Source organism: Perissodus microlepis, chromosome 3 (genome assembly GCF_051167445.1).
Source record: "Perissodus microlepis isolate ML-2025 ecotype Zambia chromosome 3, ASM5116744v1, whole genome shotgun sequence".
NCBI classification, from domain to species: Eukaryota; Metazoa; Chordata; class Actinopteri; order Cichliformes; family Cichlidae; genus Perissodus; species Perissodus microlepis.
This window is the reverse complement of record NC_140463.1, coordinates 30,969,524-30,989,029: the sequence shown is the minus strand read 5'-3', so window position 1 is coordinate 30,989,029 and position 19,506 is coordinate 30,969,524. Positions and strand designations below refer to the sequence as shown.

At 40.2% G+C, this 19,506-nt stretch overlaps 3 protein-coding genes across 4 annotated transcripts; 1 reads left to right on the top strand and 2 right to left on the bottom strand.

Annotated features, from left to right (window-relative positions):
- Positions 1 to 288: 288 nt before the first annotated feature.
- LOC146391167 (ubiquitin carboxyl-terminal hydrolase 47-like) lies at positions 289 to 10,324 on the bottom strand. Of its 2 annotated transcripts, none has more exons than XM_084924016.1 (12): positions 10,238 to 10,324; positions 8,900 to 9,026; positions 8,710 to 8,806; positions 8,217 to 8,347; positions 8,022 to 8,092; positions 3,575 to 3,700; positions 3,385 to 3,480; positions 3,169 to 3,297; positions 2,961 to 3,089; positions 2,833 to 2,867; positions 2,689 to 2,723; positions 289 to 1,066 (listed from the first exon to the last, which is right to left on the bottom strand). In XM_084924016.1, the coding sequence occupies exons 1-12, from the start codon at positions 10,262 to 10,264 to the stop codon at positions 780 to 782; spliced, it is 1,290 nt and encodes a 429-aa protein (XP_084780142.1). In that variant the 5' UTR covers positions 10,265 to 10,324; the 3' UTR covers positions 289 to 779. The 2 variants fall into 2 exon arrangements, with proteins under 2 accessions (XP_084780142.1, XP_084780143.1); XM_084924017.1 differs by having other exon boundaries at positions 8,217 to 8,344; positions 10,238 to 10,323.
- Positions 10,295 to 13,939, top strand: LOC146391166 (E3 ubiquitin-protein ligase DDB_G0292642-like). The gene is made up of 5 exons (XM_084924018.1): positions 10,295 to 10,391; positions 11,569 to 11,689; positions 11,994 to 12,082; positions 12,500 to 12,670; positions 12,768 to 13,939. Exons 2-5 carry the CDS (start codon positions 11,593 to 11,595, stop codon positions 13,221 to 13,223), a joined length of 813 nt encoding a protein of 270 aa, XP_084780144.1. The 5' UTR covers positions 10,295 to 10,391; positions 11,569 to 11,592; the 3' UTR covers positions 13,224 to 13,939.
- A 403-nt stretch (positions 13,940 to 14,342) lies between these two features.
- LOC146391165 (polyubiquitin-like) lies at positions 14,343 to 18,475 on the bottom strand. Its single transcript, XM_084924020.1, has 3 exons — positions 18,275 to 18,475; positions 17,075 to 17,374; positions 14,343 to 15,683 (listed from the first exon to the last, which is right to left on the bottom strand). Exons 1-3 carry the CDS (start codon positions 18,387 to 18,389, stop codon positions 15,643 to 15,645), a joined length of 456 nt encoding a protein of 151 aa, XP_084780146.1. The 5' UTR covers positions 18,390 to 18,475; the 3' UTR covers positions 14,343 to 15,642.
- Positions 18,476 to 19,506: the final 1,031 nt, after the last annotated feature.

Sequence of the window (19,506 nt, the reverse complement as noted above, 5' to 3'; positions counted from 1 at the left end):
TGATTTACTGACTTTTTGTAATTAGAGGCTTCATTGATTGTACGGTAACTCTTGGAGTAGTTTGTTGGGTCCAGGACTGAACAACAGTAACCATTACAATCCTTTTATCAGCAGCAGTGACAGAACTGTTCCTTCTCTGTCTAACAGGCTGTTTCCTTGTATTGATGCTTCTTTTAGTGCCTCCTTCTTCTTTTCCTCAGCTTTTGTGTCTACAGGTTTCTGTCTACTTCTTCCTGGGCTACTCCTTGGTTTACTTGTTTTTGTTCCAGTCTCAGTACCAGTGTTGTTTGTAGCCTCCCAGGAAGTGTCTCGTACCTTCTGGTGTTTCTTTTGGGAATGTTTTGCTGAATCCCATGAATTTTGTGTGTTCTCAAATTTTCTGTTCTGTTGATATCAGGATACATGTGTGCCTTTGTATATGAATCAAGCCACTGAACATCTGCTTTAATACTCATTTGATGTTCAGTTGTTTTGTAATCTTCTGTTTTGTAATCAGAAGGTTGCTGGTTCGAGCCCCCGGCTCCGACAGTCTCGATCGTTGTGTCCTTGGGCAAGACACTTGACCCGTTGCCTACTGGTGGTGGTCAGAGGGCCTGGTGGCGCCAGTGTCCGGCAGCCTCGCCTCTGTCAGTGCGCCCCAGGGTGGCTGTGGCTACAATGTAGCTTGCCATCACCAGTGTGTGAATGTGTGTGTGAATGGGTGGGTGACTGGATGTGTAAAGCGCTTTGGGGTCCTTAGGGACTAGTAAAGCGCTATACAAATACAGGCCATTTACCATTTACCATTTGTTTATCCGTGCTGCTCTTTGGTTTGGATGTTTATCCGGTTCTCCATTAAAGTTCATCAGTTTTCCCAAAACTCCATCATCACGGCAGCTTTTTGGCAAATCACTGTTGAAGCCCTTTAAAATGTCCTTCCTTTTGTCATCATATCTCCCTGGTTGATAATGAGGAAAAGCAGTGTCTCCTCTGTGTGTCTCACGACTCCTTCCTTCAGCCTTGATGTCTGTATGTGCACACTGAGCGTCGTGGTCACTTCCATCAGTCTTTGGAGCTTCTTTTCTCACTTTGAACAGAAAAATGGAAGATTAGTAAAACACAGAATGATCAATGAGTAATCTGTATTTGGAGAAGAGATTATTGCTCTCATGGCATTTATTATGAATGCCATCATTTTTGCATCACTCTGATATGTGTGTGGCAAAACAACTGGCACTCCATAAAAAAGAGAAGCTGTATTAAGTGACATTTGGCTTTTAGGAAATGAATATTTTAGGTGAACTGGCAAATCAATTGTGCAAAAAATAGTTTAATCAATTTGTGTTACTGATTAATTTTCTGATTTGTACATTAGTGTTCTTCAAAACAGGGAAAGAACTTAAAACTGAAACAAAAACAACCAGTACTTCTTTAAAGCATGCAGTTTTGGCTCCTCCTACAGGTCCAAGTCATTCTTCAGATACTCTTAATATGATTTTTATCTACAGCTTTTGGGAAACACCTCACATCTAAGTCTAGTGAAATAATGTCACCTTCAATTACAATTAAATTCAATTTTATTTATTTGGCTCCAAATCACAACATCAGTTTATATATATCATAAGGGCAACTCCAGGCCTCAAGAGTTGGTGTTCTGCAGGTTTTAGATGTGTTCTTGATCCAACACAGCTGATTGAAATGGGTAAATTACCTCCTCAAAATGTCTTGAAGTTCTCCAGAGGGCTGTATCCCAATTCAGGGTCTGCAGCCTTAAAGTACGCAGCCTCAACGATCCTCAAGGGCCGCGTACTTAAAGACCGCTAAGGCCGGAAGTGCGAGGCTTGTGAAATGGGACGGTCTAGCCTCCTTTACGCTGCCCAGGTTGCCTAGCAACCATGATACTAACAGCTGGAAACGTTTCATACAGCATTGTTTGACAGAAATGAAGGAGAAAATCTTTTGTTCATTTGTTTGTTTGTTTCTACATGAGCTTTGATCATTCTCTGTAAGATTAAGGTCAGCTATTGAACAGCGTATATTTTAAAGTAAAGGCTTTAAAACCAAGTTAGTACAAACGTCACTAATGTCACATAACTTTGCCGACATGTGGCCAACAGTAATGTTTTAATGTTCTTCGTTATTAAACATTTGCACATAAATAAGTGACATAATATTCAGTACTTACTTAAAGTTTACTCTTCGGGCGCCCCTCATCCGCCGTTTTTTTTTCGGCAAAATCATCCACACCCACCGCCGCGCTATGCATTCTGGGATATGTTGGGCCACGAAGTCTACACCGCCACGTCCTTAAAATTCAGGGAAATGAAGGACGCATTTGAGGGCCGCATTTCGAGCAGCCTTCGAATTGCGACAGCCTTCGTCGCGTCGCTGTGACGTAATCAGCCTTAAAATGCGGCCTTTAAGGCTGCAGACCCTGAATTGGGATACAGCCGAGGACTGATAATGAACTAATCATTTGATTCAGGTGTGCTGACCCAGAGTGAGATCTAAAACCTGCAGGACACCGGCCCTCGAGGCCTGGAATTGCCCACCCCTGTCAAAAGGTAAAGACCGTACAACCGTACAAACCTTCACTTTGAATTAACAGTAGGAAATAATTTTCTTTTTCCGCTGGGTTAACCATTTCAAATAAATTATATTCATTAATTTAAAAAAAAAATTACAAGAGGTGATCTTAAGAAAACTTACCTTTCCTGTACAGGAGGATGTAAGCTGTAGAAGAGCTGTTATTGGGGAGGGGTTTTAGAAACACAGCAGCTTCATGTCAGACATAACTTGATTCTAGCTCAGGAAATATTCCTCATGTGGCATTAGACAAAAAGAAGTGTTTACCTCAGTGGGTTTTCTTTAGCCAAAAATAGTTTGACCTGAAAAATGAAAAATAATAATAAATTAAAGACTTAATGTCATGTTGTTAAGCACTTAACTGTCTGAGGACTTGTCAAATTATGCTCCCTTACACTTTTAACCCGTCCATCATCGAAGCAGTACCACTGCCCATTTTCATATGATTTGATTTCTGCAGTGTAGTGTCCTCCTGTTAGACTGCCAAAGTGGTTAACCACGGCGTAGAGCTCATAAGTATATTTCTGGAGAGATACAAATAAAACAAAGTCATTAAATGTAATAAATAAAAGTTGAAACGATTCCCTGTTGTGTCTAAAATACCTCCATGTGTAAAGTTTGAGGCACATCAGCTTTGCAGTGAAGCTTGACGTAGCGCCTCAGCTTGTAGTCAAAGGTAAATCTCTTTAGTAGGAGGGTCAGAACATCTGGATGTTGTCTTATCTCCCATTTCTAGGACACAACATAAAAACAACTACATGAACAAGAGGCATTCATCTTTTGTGATAAAAACTTTAAGAGATCAGATTCATCACTCACAATGTTTGCATTTTTCTTTTCATCACAGCGGCTGCAGTATATCTGGTCATCACCAGATACTTGTTGTAACTCAAAGAAAGCTTTGAGTCCTTGCTCCTGCAAACCATGAAGATTTTATGTAAAACAGGTTGCTCTCTTAACATTTAGAAAGTATATATACCCTTGCTTTTAATGAAAGAAAATTCAGTACCACATTGTAGGTTTTATATCTTGAATCTTCCACCATTAGTGGCAGAATCCAAAAGAAGCTCCTGGAATCGTTCTTCATGTCGCACTTGCAGCATGTTGTCCTGTGATTCAGCTCTCCTTTAAAGATCTGGACACAAAAAAGTGCAACTGTTGCTGTGCACCCGTGTAATCAGAGACACTGTTAGAGCTATACTGCACTGACAAAAGCATTTTGTTAGAATAAAGTACAATAATTTGGCAGGCTTATTGCTACATCTACTCCTATTTTCTGTTCAGGAATGCAAATAAATAACTCATTTGGCTTATTAATCAAAAAAGTAATTTGTGCTATTTTTTCTGCTTTTTTTGTAAAATGGGAAATGTGAAAGTTTATGGATTAAATATTAGAATTAAAACTATAATTTTGATTAAAGGCATTGTGAATGCGGTTAAAGTCATTATCACACGGTGGCGCTCTAATTCATTTGTTAAGCATTGTATAAATGAACTTTTAACCTGTCAACACTCACTAGAACATAACAAACAGTCTGTATAGAATCACCAACATTTACATTTTTAAAAAGATTCCTTTTTAAACTTTTTCTCCTTGGAAGTTAAACTTCTACCACCATCTGCACTGCTTCGTAATTCTGCATGCATAATTCCAAATACTTTGACTATGTTTCCCTCTCTTATATTGTCTCGGGTAAATCTAAGTATTTTCATCTTTACACTTTAACTCAGCTAATGCACATATTTGAAAAAGTATATATATATATATATTAATGTATATATATACATTAATGTATATAAACAAGAAGGCATCAGTGGGCAAGAGACGAAAACAGGGCGTTGTTGGAATGCTACTACGCAAGTAACCCCGGCGGAAGGGGCTACATGAATAGGATGAGGGACCTATGGATTCTTCGATACCCAACATCCACAATGATGGCGAAACAACTGGTAGCTCAGTGTTCCAACATTCGAAAGAAGGGACTGCTCTCACAGCTAGAGATTGATGAGGTACAACATAAATGCTACGGCAAGGAGGAGTCAGGACGCCAGGTCAGGGGGGAGATATCATCACCCCCACCCGAGATTGGGTACATCGCCCCAAGTGCGATAGGAGAAGGATCGTTGAGTGCGAGAGGAACTGACCTGAAAAATAGGATCATGGCCAAGCTTGAAACCTGGATCCCCCGTAGCCGGTTACCAAGATTACGTGAAGTAACCTCAGAAGGTCTGCTAGATGATGTTAATGCAGCACTACGGACAATACCTACAACCACGATTACCGACACTAAAAAGCTGATCTACAATACGGCAGCAGTGATCAGTGAGATGCTTGGCTACAAGTTGAACAGCCACAAGGGGCAGTACCCTCCATGGAGAAGGAGGCTAGAGGGCAAGATCAAAGTAGCACGGAGGAAGGTTAGCCAACTAACGGAGTTGCAGAAAGGTGCGACAAAGAAGGTGCATAAGAAATACAGCAAGCTGTCCATACCTGAGGCCTTGGAAACTGCCAAGCAAAGACTCACAGCCTTGGCCAGTCGCTTGAGGAGATAGAAGGCAGGAGAATAAACCAGCTGTTCTCCACAGAACCAGCAAAGGTGTACTCTCAGTGGCAAGGGAACAATAATAAGAGAACAGCACCACCAAGGCTGGAGACGGAGCAATACTGGAAGAGCATATGGGAGAAGGACGCAACCCATAACGGCAATGCTCAGTGGCTAGTGGATCTGAGGGCAGACCATAGCGACCTCCCTGAACAGGGTCCAGTAACCATCACAGTGGCAGATATCCAAGAAAGGGTCTCCAGTATGAAGAGTTGGACAGCACCAGGGCCCGACATGGTTCACGCCTACTGGCTAAAGAAGCTGACTGCACTCCACGAGCGTCTGGCAGCACAAATGAACCAGCTGCTAGTTAACGAGGGACACCCGGAATGGCTAACCGAAGGTCGGACGGTCCTGATCCCCAAGGACCCCAAGAAGGGACCGGTCCCCTCCAACTACCGACCAATAACCTGCCTCAGTACTACATGGAAGCTCCTGTCAGGCATCATATCGGCTAAGATGAACAGGCACATGGGTCAATACATGAGCGGGACACAGAAAGGAATTGGCAAGAATACCAGAGGCGCAAAACACCAGCTACTGGTAGACAGAACAGTCAGCCGAGACTGCAAGACCAGACTGACCAACCTGTGCACTGCCTGGATTGATTACAAGAAGGCCTATGACTCAATGCCCCACAGCTGGATACTGGAATGCCTAGAATTGTACAAGATCAATGGGACCCTAAGAGCCTTCATCAGGAACTCAGTGGGGATGTGGCGTACAACACTAGAGGCCAACTCCAAGCCCATAGCACAAGTCACCATCAAGTGCGGGATCTACCAAGGAGATGCTCTGTCCCCACTGCTGTTCTGCATAGGCCTGAACCTCCTCAGTGAGATCATTAACAAGACTGGCTACGGATACCGACTACGGAACGGAGCAGTTGTCAGCCACCTCCTGTACATGGATGACATCAAGCTGTATGCCAAGAGTGAACAAGACATCGATTCACTGATCCACACCACCAGGATATACAGCAATGACATCGGAATGTCGTTCGGACTGGAGAAGTGTAGTCGGATGGTAACAAAGAGAGAGAAGGTAGTCAGAACTGAGGGGATTGAACTACCAGAAGGCAACATTGCAGACATAGAGGACAGTTACAAGTACCTGGGGATCCCGCAGGAGAATGGGAACCATGAAGAGGCCGTTAGAAAAGCTGCAACCACCAAGTACCTGCAGAGGGTCAGGCAAGTCCTGAGGAGTCAGCTGAACGGTAAGAACAAGATCCGGGCCATCAACACGTACGCCCTGCCCGTGATCAGGTACCCTGCTGGGGTAATAGGCTGGCCAAAGGAGGAGATAGAAGCCACTGACATAAAGACAAGAAAGCTCCTTACCATGCATGGAGGGTTTCACCCCAAGTCCAGCACCCTGAGGCTGTACGCTAAGCGGAAGGAAGGGGGCCGGGGACTGGTGAGTGTCAGCACCACAGTCCAGGATGAGACAACGAACATCCAAGAATACATTGGGAAGATGGCCCAACTGACAGAGTGCTCAGTGAATACCTCAGGCAGCAGAAACCCAAGAAAGAGGAGGGAGACGAGGAACCATCATGGAAGGACAGGGCCCTGCACGGTATGTACCACCGGCAGATAGAGGAGGTGGCTGATATCCAGAAATCCTACCAGTGGCTGGACAAAGCTGGACTGAAAGACAGCACAGAGGCACTAATCATGGCAGCACAAGAACAAGCTCTGAGTACAAGATCCATAGAGGCTGGGGTCTATCACACCAGGCAAGACCCCAGGTGCATGCTGTGTAAAGATGCCCCTGAGACAATCCAGCACATAACAGCAGGGTGCAAGATGCTAGCAGGCAAGGCATACATGGAACGCCATAACCAAGTGGCCGGCATAGTGTACAGGAACATCTGTGCCGAGTATAACCTGGAAGTCCCGAGGTCAAAATGGGAGATGCCCCCAAGGGTGGTGGAGAATGACCGAGCTAAGATCCTGTGGGACTTCCAGATACAGACAGACAAAATGGTGGTGGCTAACCAACCGGACATAGTGGTGGTAGACAAACAGAAGAAGACGGCCGTAGTGATCGATGTAGCGGTTCCGAATGACAGCAATATCAGGAAGAAGGAACACGAGAAGCTGGAGAAATACCAAGGGCTCAGAGAAGAGCTCGAGAGGATGTGGAGGGTGAAGGTAACGGTGGTCCCCGTGGTAATTGGAGCACTAGGTGCGGTGACTCCCAAGCTAGGTGAGTGGCTCCAGCAGATCCCGGGAATAACATCGGAGATCTCTGTCCAGAAGAGCGCAGTCCTGGGAACAGCTAAGATACTGCGCAGGACCCTCAAGCTCCCAGGCCTCTGGTAGAGGACCCGAGCTTGAAGGATAAAACCGCCCGCAGGGGCGTGCTGGGTGTTATATATATATATATATATATATATATATATATATATATATATATATATATATATATATATATATGTATGTGTGTGTGTATATATATATACACACATATATACATATACATACATATATACATACATACATACATACACATATATATTTTATATATATATATATATATATATATATATATATATATGTATATATAGATATATATATAGATATATATATATATAGATATATGTATCTGTGTATATATATATGTATATATTGATTTTTACTCAACTACCCAGACATGTGTTTATGGTACATAAAAAATCTGATTCTTTATTTTCCAAAAGACGCTTTTGACACCGATTATCAGACAGCTACAGCTGGTGCCTGCTGTGCTGTACCTTGTACACGTGTACCTAGATATTTTCAAATTTCAGCACTGATTAATGAACACTGTGCCCTTAAACTAAACAGAGCTGTATATTGATCGCACCTTGGAAGCGTCTTGGCTCGTCATACACAAAATCTTCTCAAAATATTCAGCAGCATCACGTTGTTCAAATACTGAAGATCAGGGAGATAGAAGAGGATGCAAAATTAATTACCAGAGCACCAGTGATAATATATTTGTTACTGCATTTCAAATGCACACACAGAATAATGAGACATGTCAAATAAACCATTTTACCATCTGTGATGCCCAGCTTCTCTGTGATGTTACGTGTTTCGGCCAACTGTTTCTGTAAATCATCAAACAGCTTTCTCAGCTCTGAGTCAACGATTGGTGAGTCTTTCCTGCCCCTCCGGTGATCTGGACTGCTTAATATGTAACCAGGAAACAAAGGTAATGTGATTAAAAATCTTTATATTTCTACTTACTTCCAGATTTTAACACGTATTAACTCCTGGAAGAAATACACTTTAACATCGATCTGACACTTCTGTTAAATAAAAGAAAAACTTCATCTTGTTTCTTAAAACTGAGAGTCAAAGAGTAAAAGAAAACAAAAAACATTTTCTGTGATACTCTACGTTTCTGATTTATTCTGATTTTCCTACATTTCTTCTTTTTTTCTTTCCCATGCATCTAGGCTTTATGCTAACTTATGACAGATGTGTTCATCTCCTCAAGACAACAAAGCCACATTTAAAAACATCCCAAATAAAGTTTTTTTTCAAACCTTTTCAAAGCGTCGCGAAAGTTTTCTGTCATGAAAAGCACCTGAAGCACGCTGTTCAGGTAACATGTAAGACCTGGACTCTTGAGGCCATAGTAATCTAAAAAGTAAGTCAATGAGGGTAAGGAATATAAGTCACACATCATTTAATCAGAGCCACATGCTTTAAGCTGCTGCATTTTATACTACTTACCTGCAACAGGAAGGCTTTTTAGTTTCTTGCTGAACCTCGACACGAGGGAGTGATTCATCCTGATGTCCGTCTGATGTGTGTCGGCATTTTCACTCCTGAACTTTACTGTCAGATGCTTGGATTCATTCTGTTGAAGGATATTAGATACAGCAGAAGTTAGAGCAGGAGAGTCAAACACAATGCTCAGGGGCCACACTTGACCCGGTAAAGATGCCAATCCAGCCAATTAGATGGCTTTGGAAAATTAGTAGAAAAGCATAGACATTAAGAAACTTTTAAGAAGCTTTTTCTCCTGATAAAAACCTTCCCCGTGGCCATTCATAGTGAGCCAGAAATAGTTTATTAATAGATAACATTTGTGTGTAAAGTGCTGTTGATATTGTGTTTCTTTTTTCTTATAATAACATATCTCAGGTTTGCATTGTGTAATTAAACTTCTTTACACTGACAGTAGGGGGAGCTTCACTGGTCTGGTCCACTTAAAATTAAAGTTTGCTGTATGTGGCCCAGGATGTAAAGTGAGTTTGACATTCCAGAATTTGAGGATAACCAGAAAGGCACCAACAAACATTCAGACGGCAGGGTCAGAGTTTGGTATAAACAACATGAAAGCATGGATCCATCCTGCCGTATATCCACAGTTAAAGCTGCTGGTGGTGTACAGTGGACCATTCCTGATGACTGCTTCCAGCAGGATAACTCACTATGTTAGCTCAAATCCTCTCAAAATGTTTTCTTTTTACATTAAAATTAGTTCAGTGTACTCAAATGACCTCCACAGTCACCAGATGTCAATCCAACAGATCAACTTTAGGATGTGGTGGAACAGCAGAGTCATGGATGTGCGGCAGACACATCTGCAACAGCTGTGTGACGCCGTCGCATCTGCCTCCTCTCGTTTGCTCTGTTTTCTCTCTCCGTGCAGTGCAGTTGCTGTGTTACGTAGCATGCTTTAAATAAACCTGGCCTAAGTAAAGTTGAGCTGGTAATAATAAAGCAACATTATAAACACAATGCTTTTACGGTTTGTAGTACAGGTTTCTTTTGTAATGTGCTATCATTACAAACCCTTTGGTTTACAATTTAAATTTGAATGAATTCGTCCACAGTAACAGTCTGTGTCTCGAGTGTTACTGAACCATGCTCCCGCCTCTTAGCCGTGCTTACCCGCCTTCAGGGGCGATAAAACAGACCATTCAAGCAACAGTAAAACAATCACAGCTTCAGTATAAAGTACCAAACGCACTGACGCTATAACCCGTAAGTCCAGACAGCACACATGATGATGTTTTCTAACGGTGAGTAGTAAAAAGGGAGGGTAAACAGGAGAGTACTCACCGTGCAGCCTATCTGATTTACCGACATCAGCAAACTTTCACTTTCGATGCCGTAGCGACGCTGAACAAGGAAGTGGAACAGAGGGGAGGTGCGACAGACACACAAGGACCCACCGCTGGAAGTGCACACAGACCCTGGAGACTCGTGATTCCTGGTAAATTTAATATTTATTTGAATACTTAAATCAAACTAGGGAGTTACTTGTGTGGCTGTCCTACTTCTGGCTGAGCATTAAAATAAAAGCGGAAGTCCTAAAAACTGCGAGAGCTGTGCCAACAAGCGAAGACATAACATTTCTCCCTTTAACAAATCGCCTGTTAATATCTTCAGTTTATCCACTTAAATAACTACGAAGCCTCCTTCAAGTTTAAGTTTATATTCTTTTAAAATATTACATAAATGTTGTGGACATGTTTACTACTTTGTAATAACAGTCTCATAAGAAAGAGAAACGTTAACATTCTGTAACAAAGTTAAAGGCAGCTGGAACTTCCTTGAGTGACTCGCCACACCTCACAGGAGGTTTTTAAATAAGTTGTTTTAAGACTGAGAGCTTCTGGATTCAAAACCCTTCACGTTTTAAGTACTGTTTGTAAGGAACACACATAAGCTAAAACATATATTTTTTTATGGTTATTTAACTGAAACTCAGCACACAAGCCTTTATCTGGGAGTGAAACAGAGACCATGAATACACTGAATCTTTTCTAGCAGTGTGCAAACTTTCATCTAGGATGAAAGTGGAAAATTCCTCCAGTAAAACTCCAGCAATATGAGGAGTCTTCAAAAACCTGGACTGATGCAAGAAGACATTAACAAACATTCACTGTATTCAGTCCAAGAAAGACAATAAGAAGACCATACAGTGACACCAACCACAGATAACACGAATGCATCTTCAAAAGCAAATGAAGTTTATAAAAATAAGTAAAATTGTACTGTTCCACTTCATAAAGGCTCTGCACTTATTCTGGTACTGTAGTGCTTGAAATCTGAATCACTAAAACTACTCATTATTCAACAGCAAATAACTACTTAAAATCATTTTTTTATTTGTTTGTTGTTAAAGAAATATTTGCATGTAAACAAAAACTGAAATCTGAGACTCCTATTTTAATTTGACAGCAGTTTGAGGTTGTAGGTTGTAAATCTCTAGTTTGTTATGCGTTGGTTCATTTCCCTCTTGAAAAGGTGAACCATCAGCACACTGAAACAGTGTATCAGACAGCATTCATCCTCCTTTCAGTCCAAACTCTTATCTTGTGAGAATGACAGTCATTATTTTTGGTCTGTATGCAGGCTGACATGCTAATATAAATCTTATGTTACAGTATTTGTAGTGCTGGATTCCCAAAATGAGCATTCGTGGACAGGATCAGGTGGAGAAGAAATACGACCCTCTAGACACCACCCTGAAGTTTGTCAACAGGGAGGATGACTTGGATTCATCATGTAAGATTTATTTCAATTTTACTGAATATAATTTATATTTGGTGTTTTGTTTCTGTTCTGGAAGCAGCAGCAAGAATCCAGCACAGATCAGAGCAGGCATCAAAGACAGATATGATGGTGATTAAGTCAGACACAGTATAAAAGGAGGAGTGGGGATAGAAAGCAGCTTAAATGATGCACTCTGTGTGAGATTTGTTAGATTTGGATGAGTTGAGGGGTAGCTTGACATGCAAATCTAGTTTGACTTTGTTTCCTCTCTAAACTAACAACATGTTTGATTTGTTATTGTTTACTCCCTCCTCAGGTGATGACTCTCTCAGAGCAGAGATGTCCTGTGGCCACGCTGTCACTCCTGAATCTCTGACACGTTGGTGTCGCTCTCTGCTGGATGAGGTATGTCGTGTCTTTGTAGCCCTTTTTTTAAAATTATAAATAAAGTTTCAAATTCAATTTGGATAACGGTGGTGCAACAAAGTTATGTTTAAGGTTTGAGCTTTGTTTGAAGAAATCTTTTTTAGCTAACATTTTTTAACAAATGCTACTTTTTAGGTCAAGGCCCTGCTTTGTAAAAGTTATTGTATAAGCTCAATAGTAGGGTGCTACTGGTACTCATTTCCATGAATAAAGGTTATCATTGTCTGTTTGCCAAATGTTATTGTGAAAATAACTAGAGGCTTATCAGATAAATGTAACAAAGTATTATTATAATGAAAATAAGAGCTCTGAAGTACTCCAGATTTGGACTTTAAGTAAATGTATTTAGTTATTTCTCTAATTATACAAGTCTTTTGTTGTCGTTGTTGTTTTCAGGGGAATTACAAATTCAGATGTCCAGCTTTAGTGGACGGCACCAAGCAGTGTAATACAGAGTGGTCGTACCAGGAGGTGCGCAGACTGGCTGATCTGACCGTGGAGGAAATGCAGCACTTTGAAGAGAGCATGGCTCGTCTGGCTCTTGCAGACCACTGTGAGGTTCAGCCAGTAAGTGACTTTAAGCTCATTTTGCTTTGATAAAAATGTTTAAATTGGAGGTCTCCTTCTTTTCTTTAAAACAACCCCTAACTGTTTCCCACATCAGTGTCCTCAGTGTAAAACAGATGTGGAGAGGAAGGATCTGTCCAACCTGTGTGTCCAGTGTGTCGTATGCACAGCTGATCAGAAGAAGACCTACCAGTTCTGCTGGCAGTGTCTGAAACCGTGGAAGGGTTCAGGCCTTCGATCTGACCGCTGTGACAATGATGGCTGTGAGAACAAAGACCTGCAACTCATGCAGACATGCAAAACCATCAGTCTGCCTGAGGTGGAGGGTGTCAGCAGCTGCCCCGCCATCAGACTCTGTCCTACATGTGGCATGAGGGTGGAGCATACCACAGAATACTGCAAAAATATCAACTGTCCTCGCTGCAAGATGGAGTTCTGTTTTGTCTGCCTGAAACTAAAGCGAGAATGTTCACAGACCAGTTCACCATATAAAATCTGCCCCAGTGGGGTCGCTCCAAGGCAGACCTCCATCCCTGTGTGGAGGAAAACATGAAAACAAGACACATGAACAATTTAAAATAATGTTTATATTTTCCTTCAAGGTTTAACAATTGTTGATATAAAAAAATATGTTGTGTAACTCAGCTCCAAAAGACACTGAGCTTTATTTTGTCAGCCTTTGTTTCTCTGCCTCCTTCTGGCTGAACTTTAAACTGCACAACAAGAGACTGTTTGTTATTGTTCTGTGAAAATCACTAACTGTGCAGAGAGATCGTTATACATACATCTTTTACTCAAACATGTCTGTGAATATGAAATATGAATAAACTTTATCAGCACTCAGTTTATTACAAATGAAATCTTAGCATCACGCATCAGGTCTACTCGTGAGACAAAATGTTGGCCTGTAGTTTAAGCGCATTGTGAAAAATAAAGAAATTATAAAAAGTGCTGTTTTTTTCTGTTTTGTTTCAACATGTGCAGAGTGGATCAGTAGCTCCTAAATTATAAGCATTACAAAAAAAAATGTCAGATTGATTAGAAAGAAATTAAAGGAGAGCTTTGTATTATATTAGTGATTTGATGAGTAAAAAAAATCAGGATCACTGGATATTATTTATACAAGTTAGCACTTGTATTTCATAGAGGCAACAAAACCATCCATTATAGAGATTCTGAATTTGTAAATTCTGTTGTCAAATTTTGTGCACAGAAATATTCATAACATCACTTTTTCTCAGAAGAGACTAACCGATCTTAAACAAGTCAGACAAGAACAAAGGACATCAGACTGCCTGACTTTGCTGCTGTGTTTTTTTCACCATCATATAATCTTCTTATGTTTTTACACTTTACACCTTCATCATATAATGTTTTTTCTCCTTTGGACAAATTTATCACCTTACTCTCCTCACCTCTCTTTTTTTCACTTCCCTGGTCCGTTTCTCTTGTAGCCATGATTTTGCCAGAAAAACTGGCAACATTTTGGGGATCGTTTCTTTCCTCTTTTTTCTTTTTTTAACTTTGTTTTGCATCCATAGCATAGTGAGGAAAATAAAGAAAAATGTCACGGAGGGGATCAGGTCGTTCTTCGTTTCCTTTTTTTTTTTTTTTTTTTTTGTTTTTTTTTAGGCAGTGCCAAAAAAAAAAAAAATTCTCTGTCAGTCCGGAATACACAAAAAAAGATTTAATGAAATTCAACTCGTAATAACACACAAAATGTATTCAAAATAATCACAGTGATCGAAAGAAAACAGGGGTAAAAAAAAAAAAAAAAAAAAAAAAAAAAATACGGCAACTCTCTCAGTCTGTCTCTACACAGGTGAGCAGCTGCTTATATGAACCCATGTGACCCAACTTTCTCTAATTAATGCGATCATCCTCCCCCAAAAAACAAAAATTGATAACTAATAGGAAAATAACTGATGAGCAAAAAATCTAAATCACATTTCAAATCACAAATCTCTTTCTCTGTAAATCACATTCATGGTTTCCACATACGGAGTCTAAGTGGTATTTGTGGACGCAGTTAAAAACTGCAAAGTCCCAAACTGGGTGCAGTTTTATGTTAAGAAATGCTACTCTAACATTCTGAATACAGCAGTTTTTCCTCAAAGAAGTGGACCATTACAACTTTTTTTTTTTTTAAAAAAAGTCAGTCTCTCTTGGATTCTCTTTCTCAAACTACACAGTGGCCCTGAGGTACAAAATGCAAGTAAAACAGAAACAACAAAATGCACAAACAAAAAAAGACAAAAACATTTTACTTTCTAAAACAGAAAGTGCATGAGTTCTGTTGGCAGTGTTTGAAGTTGTGGAAAGATGTGCTCTTGCCACTGTGTCGATCACAACCTTGAACTTTCCAAGTCCTAAACTACAAGTATACAGCCCTCACTTACAGTGGCTTGCAAAAGTATCCGGCCCCCTTGAACTTTCCCACATTTTGTCACATTACAGCCACAAACATGAATCAATTTTATTGGAATTCCACGTGAAAGACCAACACAAAGTGGTGTACACGTGAGAAGTGGAACGAAAATCATACATGATTTATTTTTACGAATAAATAACTGCAAAGTGGGGTGTGCGTAATTATTCAGCCCCCTTTGGTCTGAGTGCAGTCAGTTGCCCATAGACATTGCCTGATGAGTGCTAATGACTAAATAGAGTGCACCTGTGTGTAATCTAATGTCAGTACAAATACAGCTGCTCTGTGATGGCCTCAGAGGTTGTCTAAGAGAATATTGGGAGCAACAACACCATGAAGTCCAAAGAACACACCAGACAGGTCAGGGATAAAGTTATTGAGAAATTTAAAGCAGGCTTAGGCTACAAAAAGATTTCCCAAGCCTTGAACATCCCACAGAGCACTGTTCAAGTGATCATTCAGAAATGGATGTATGGCACAACTGTAAACATACCAAGACAAGGCCGTCCACCTAAACTCACAGGCCGAACAAGGAGAGCGCTGATCAGAAATGCAGCCAAGAGGCCCATGGTGACTCTGGACGAGCTGCAGAGATCAAAATCAAACTCAGAGATAAAACTAAACAAATGTGTTTCGATTAGCATTGTTGAAAACAATCCACTTTCAACATACAGGTATATAGAAATGTACAAAACACTTGTTTAAAAAAAGGAAAAAAAATCCATGACATTTCAAGAGATTTTTGATTTTCAAAAAAAAGGAACAAAATATGATAATAGTATTAACAAATACAGATTATTCCAGCAAATGTCAAACAGTGTTTTCATCTATACATATGTTACGTTCCCCTAAAAAGGTCAAGGGGATGAGGGAAAGTAACAAAAAGCATCCAGGTCGAAAAAAAGGAGACAGGGAGGTGAAATGGTTAAATTAAAGAGTTTTAAAGCTTCTACTAATAACTCAACTTAAAGAGACTGATAAGCTGCTATCACCATTTGAAGAAACAAACCAAAACTCAGACATCTGTCAGTAAACTGGAAAGCAAGTCAAAAAATGGTTAATCACCAAACACACACCTCTCCTCCGAACAATCACAAAACACAGCTCACTAGCTGCAACCACTAACATGGCTCTCTGGCACTAGAGCTCACTTTTCTCTGGCCTTAAATACTTCTAATTGCTGATGGGAGTCAGCTGTACAAAAAAAAAAAAAAAAGGTGGCACCAAAGGCAGGAGAGACAGGAGGACACACCCACCCAAGGGCAACCTCAGGAGGCGGCCATAACAATATAACAAACATGCTCCTTTAAATAGAACAAAGACAATGAAATATGCTGGTTAATATTCACTTCAGTTTGTTGAGCTCATCCTTAAATAAATAATGCTTCAAACGTAACAGATTTTTTGGTATCCATCCAAAATCTACTGATTATTATCTCCTTGAGAACAGGCTGTTTATACAAAAATAAAGCTTATAGTAGTAATTTTTATCTCTGAAAAGTTCACATAACACAAAGTAATAACAAATTCAAAATTCAAGTCAGTAACCCAAGGACATTTCCATTTTGCTGAATCATTTACTGACTGAACATGATATCATTAATTGAAGTAGTGTCCATCTGGCTCTTCATATGTGTGTCATCTGCCTGGCTGAACCAGTTGTGGCAGAGCAACAGCTGATTTATAAAAACTACTGATCATAATAAATCGCAAAGACCAAATCTGTTGAAATGGGGCATTAATGCATCATCATCTTTGTTCCGTGGGGTGAGTAGAAAACATTCTCTCAGCTCTCTGCCTTCGAAAGCTTTCCCCTCATCACCGCTGAGCAAGCTTCAGTGGATGTTGCAGAGAATCTCTCTGATATGACTGGGGGGACTTCCCAGTTTGCTCAGAAGTCACTGGGCGCTTGGGCCACTGACATGTTGATCTGAGTGTTTTTGAAAGGATTTACATGAAAACTAGATTTTCCATACTTTGCTTTTTGGGATTCTTGCTTCCTGTGCCATCGTCTTCCTCGCTGAATTCTTCCTCGCTGAAGTCTTCCTCGCTGAAGTCTTCCTCGCTGAAGTCTTCCTCGCTGAAGTCTTCCTCGCTGAAGTCTTCCTCAGAATAGTAAGGAACTTCAATTTCAATAGTTTCCTCAATATTTTGTTCAAGTTGCCCTCCCCCTCTAAGCCTTAAAACCATGTGTATGAGGGCCCGATTTTGAATTCCATAATCTGTGAGAGTGCATCCGTCCTCCAGCTGCTTTCCAAAAAGAAGCCGCTGTTGCTCTGAAACACACACACAGACAGTAAAAGTAAAGAATATGCACTGACTGTCAAGCAAGACTGAGCATTTCTGCAGAACTACTGAAAAGACTCAAGCATCATTTATCAATTAGAATTATTTAAATTTAAAAAAAAAAAAAAAAAAAAAACTCCAAGGAGGTCATTTGATGCACTGACTTGAACTGATGTGAAAATACAAGCTCTTGCTAAATTGCTGTAAACGTGTGTCTTTCAGCCAATTGTCTGCCAGCAAAAAACTGCCTTGGGTAAAATTAGATTGCTTAAATCAGGACTGCAGTCTAAGCAGAGATGCCCTGACCTCCCTCTCCCAGCCAAAACATCCTGGTCTTTCAGCCAAGAGAGACTCTCTCCAGCATCTCTTTGGTATCCCCTCTCAGCTAGGCATGACCGAATTACCTCAAATATGAGGCGCTCAGGAGGCATCGTGGTCAGAAGTATGAACCACCCCAACTGGCTCCTTTCAGTGAGGAGGAGGAGCAGCTCTTCTCCGTATGATTATACTCGGCTACGGTTCTATTATTCGTTGAAATATATAAATTTCCCTACGGAGAAATGCAGCTTGTAGAGAAGAAGAAATAAATAACTGATGAACTTATTTTAACAAAGGAAAATCAGAAAATGTCCTTTTAACAACTTTCCTGACCACTGGGATAAAGATTTCTTAGTTTACAAAGTGCAAGCAAACGCACCATGAAACCTATTGAAGCTACAAAATGACTTTTATGAGTAGACAGTGTGAGTGCAGGCAATTCTGGAAATAAACAAATTAAGTAACACCTGTAGTTCTGGGCAGGTGACAATCTGTCTAGCGTTAACTGTAATATAGTAATCTGTAGTGCTCGTTTTAGTCGTGATCATGGAGGACAGTGATTCCACACCTACCTGGAGGAACGCCCTCTTTGTCCTGGATTTTAGCTTTTAAATTCTCAATTGTATCAGATGGCTCCACTTCGATATTTATTGACTTTCCAGTTAACAGTTTCACTACAACAAGCATTTTTGCAGCGCTCCTTTCCGACGCTGAGCTGACAGCTTAACGGGAAACGATCTTCTTCTTCTGCTTCTTCTATTTCTTCTCCTTCCGCTTCTTCTACTGTTTTTATGGTTGTCAAGCAACTCTTAGGTGCATTACCGCCACCTTCTAGATTGGCGTATGGATCAGAAACTACAGTACCACCATTATATTCTTTTTAAAATTCCAATTTAATTCACAAATTTAAAAATGTCAACAAAAACTATATCCCCCGAGTTTCTTTGAAATAATTCACTTATCTTAAAATTATTCTTGTTCTTATGAAGAATCCTGACCAATCTTTCTCATTTATTAGGTAGTTTTCCTTCCTCCCATTGTTATATAACTCTATCAATATTTCCTTGATTGCATCACTCAGATTGTTCAGCATACAATAACAGATTTGATCCTCACACTGAGTTGTTTTTTCTAGATTTCTTTAATGCCTTGTTCCATTCTGACAAAGAAAACTTGATATTAATTATGTCCTCACTGTCGTCTTCATCTTGAATTATTTGGATATTTCTCTGTAATGTTGTTTCTCATTCTCTTGTTTCTTTATTGTTAAGGTTCTTTACTTACGTCAGTGTTTTTCTAATAATTCAGATTTACTTGTCTATTATAATATTTTCATTATCTATCATTGTTGCAAAATAACAATCTTTTGAATTGCCAGACATTTTTTGTACATCAAACCCTGTCCAGTGGTGTATTTTTACCCAGTGATTCGCAGCATTTTCTCCAACAATAACTCTTACCTTTCTTTGTGATCCTTCTAACCTCTGTTTGTTTCATTTTTAAACTTGTTCTGTGGTTTAATTGCTAATGTACATTCTTGTGTGCACCATGTTGTTAACATTTTCTTTTTGTTCCCACTACTTTACAGGATAGATTCTTTGGCTGCATCCACTACACTTTTACTTATGTCTGAGTTCAGTTCATTTGTTGGTTTGTTGAAATCCAGATTTTTTCAAGCTATCCTCACTCCGCACCCTAAACTTATCCTAGTTTGCCTTTTCAAATTTTCACTTACCCTCTGTTTTTATCTGTGTTCTCTCTGTGTCTGCTCCTATGCTGATAAAAATTGGATAGTGGTCACTAC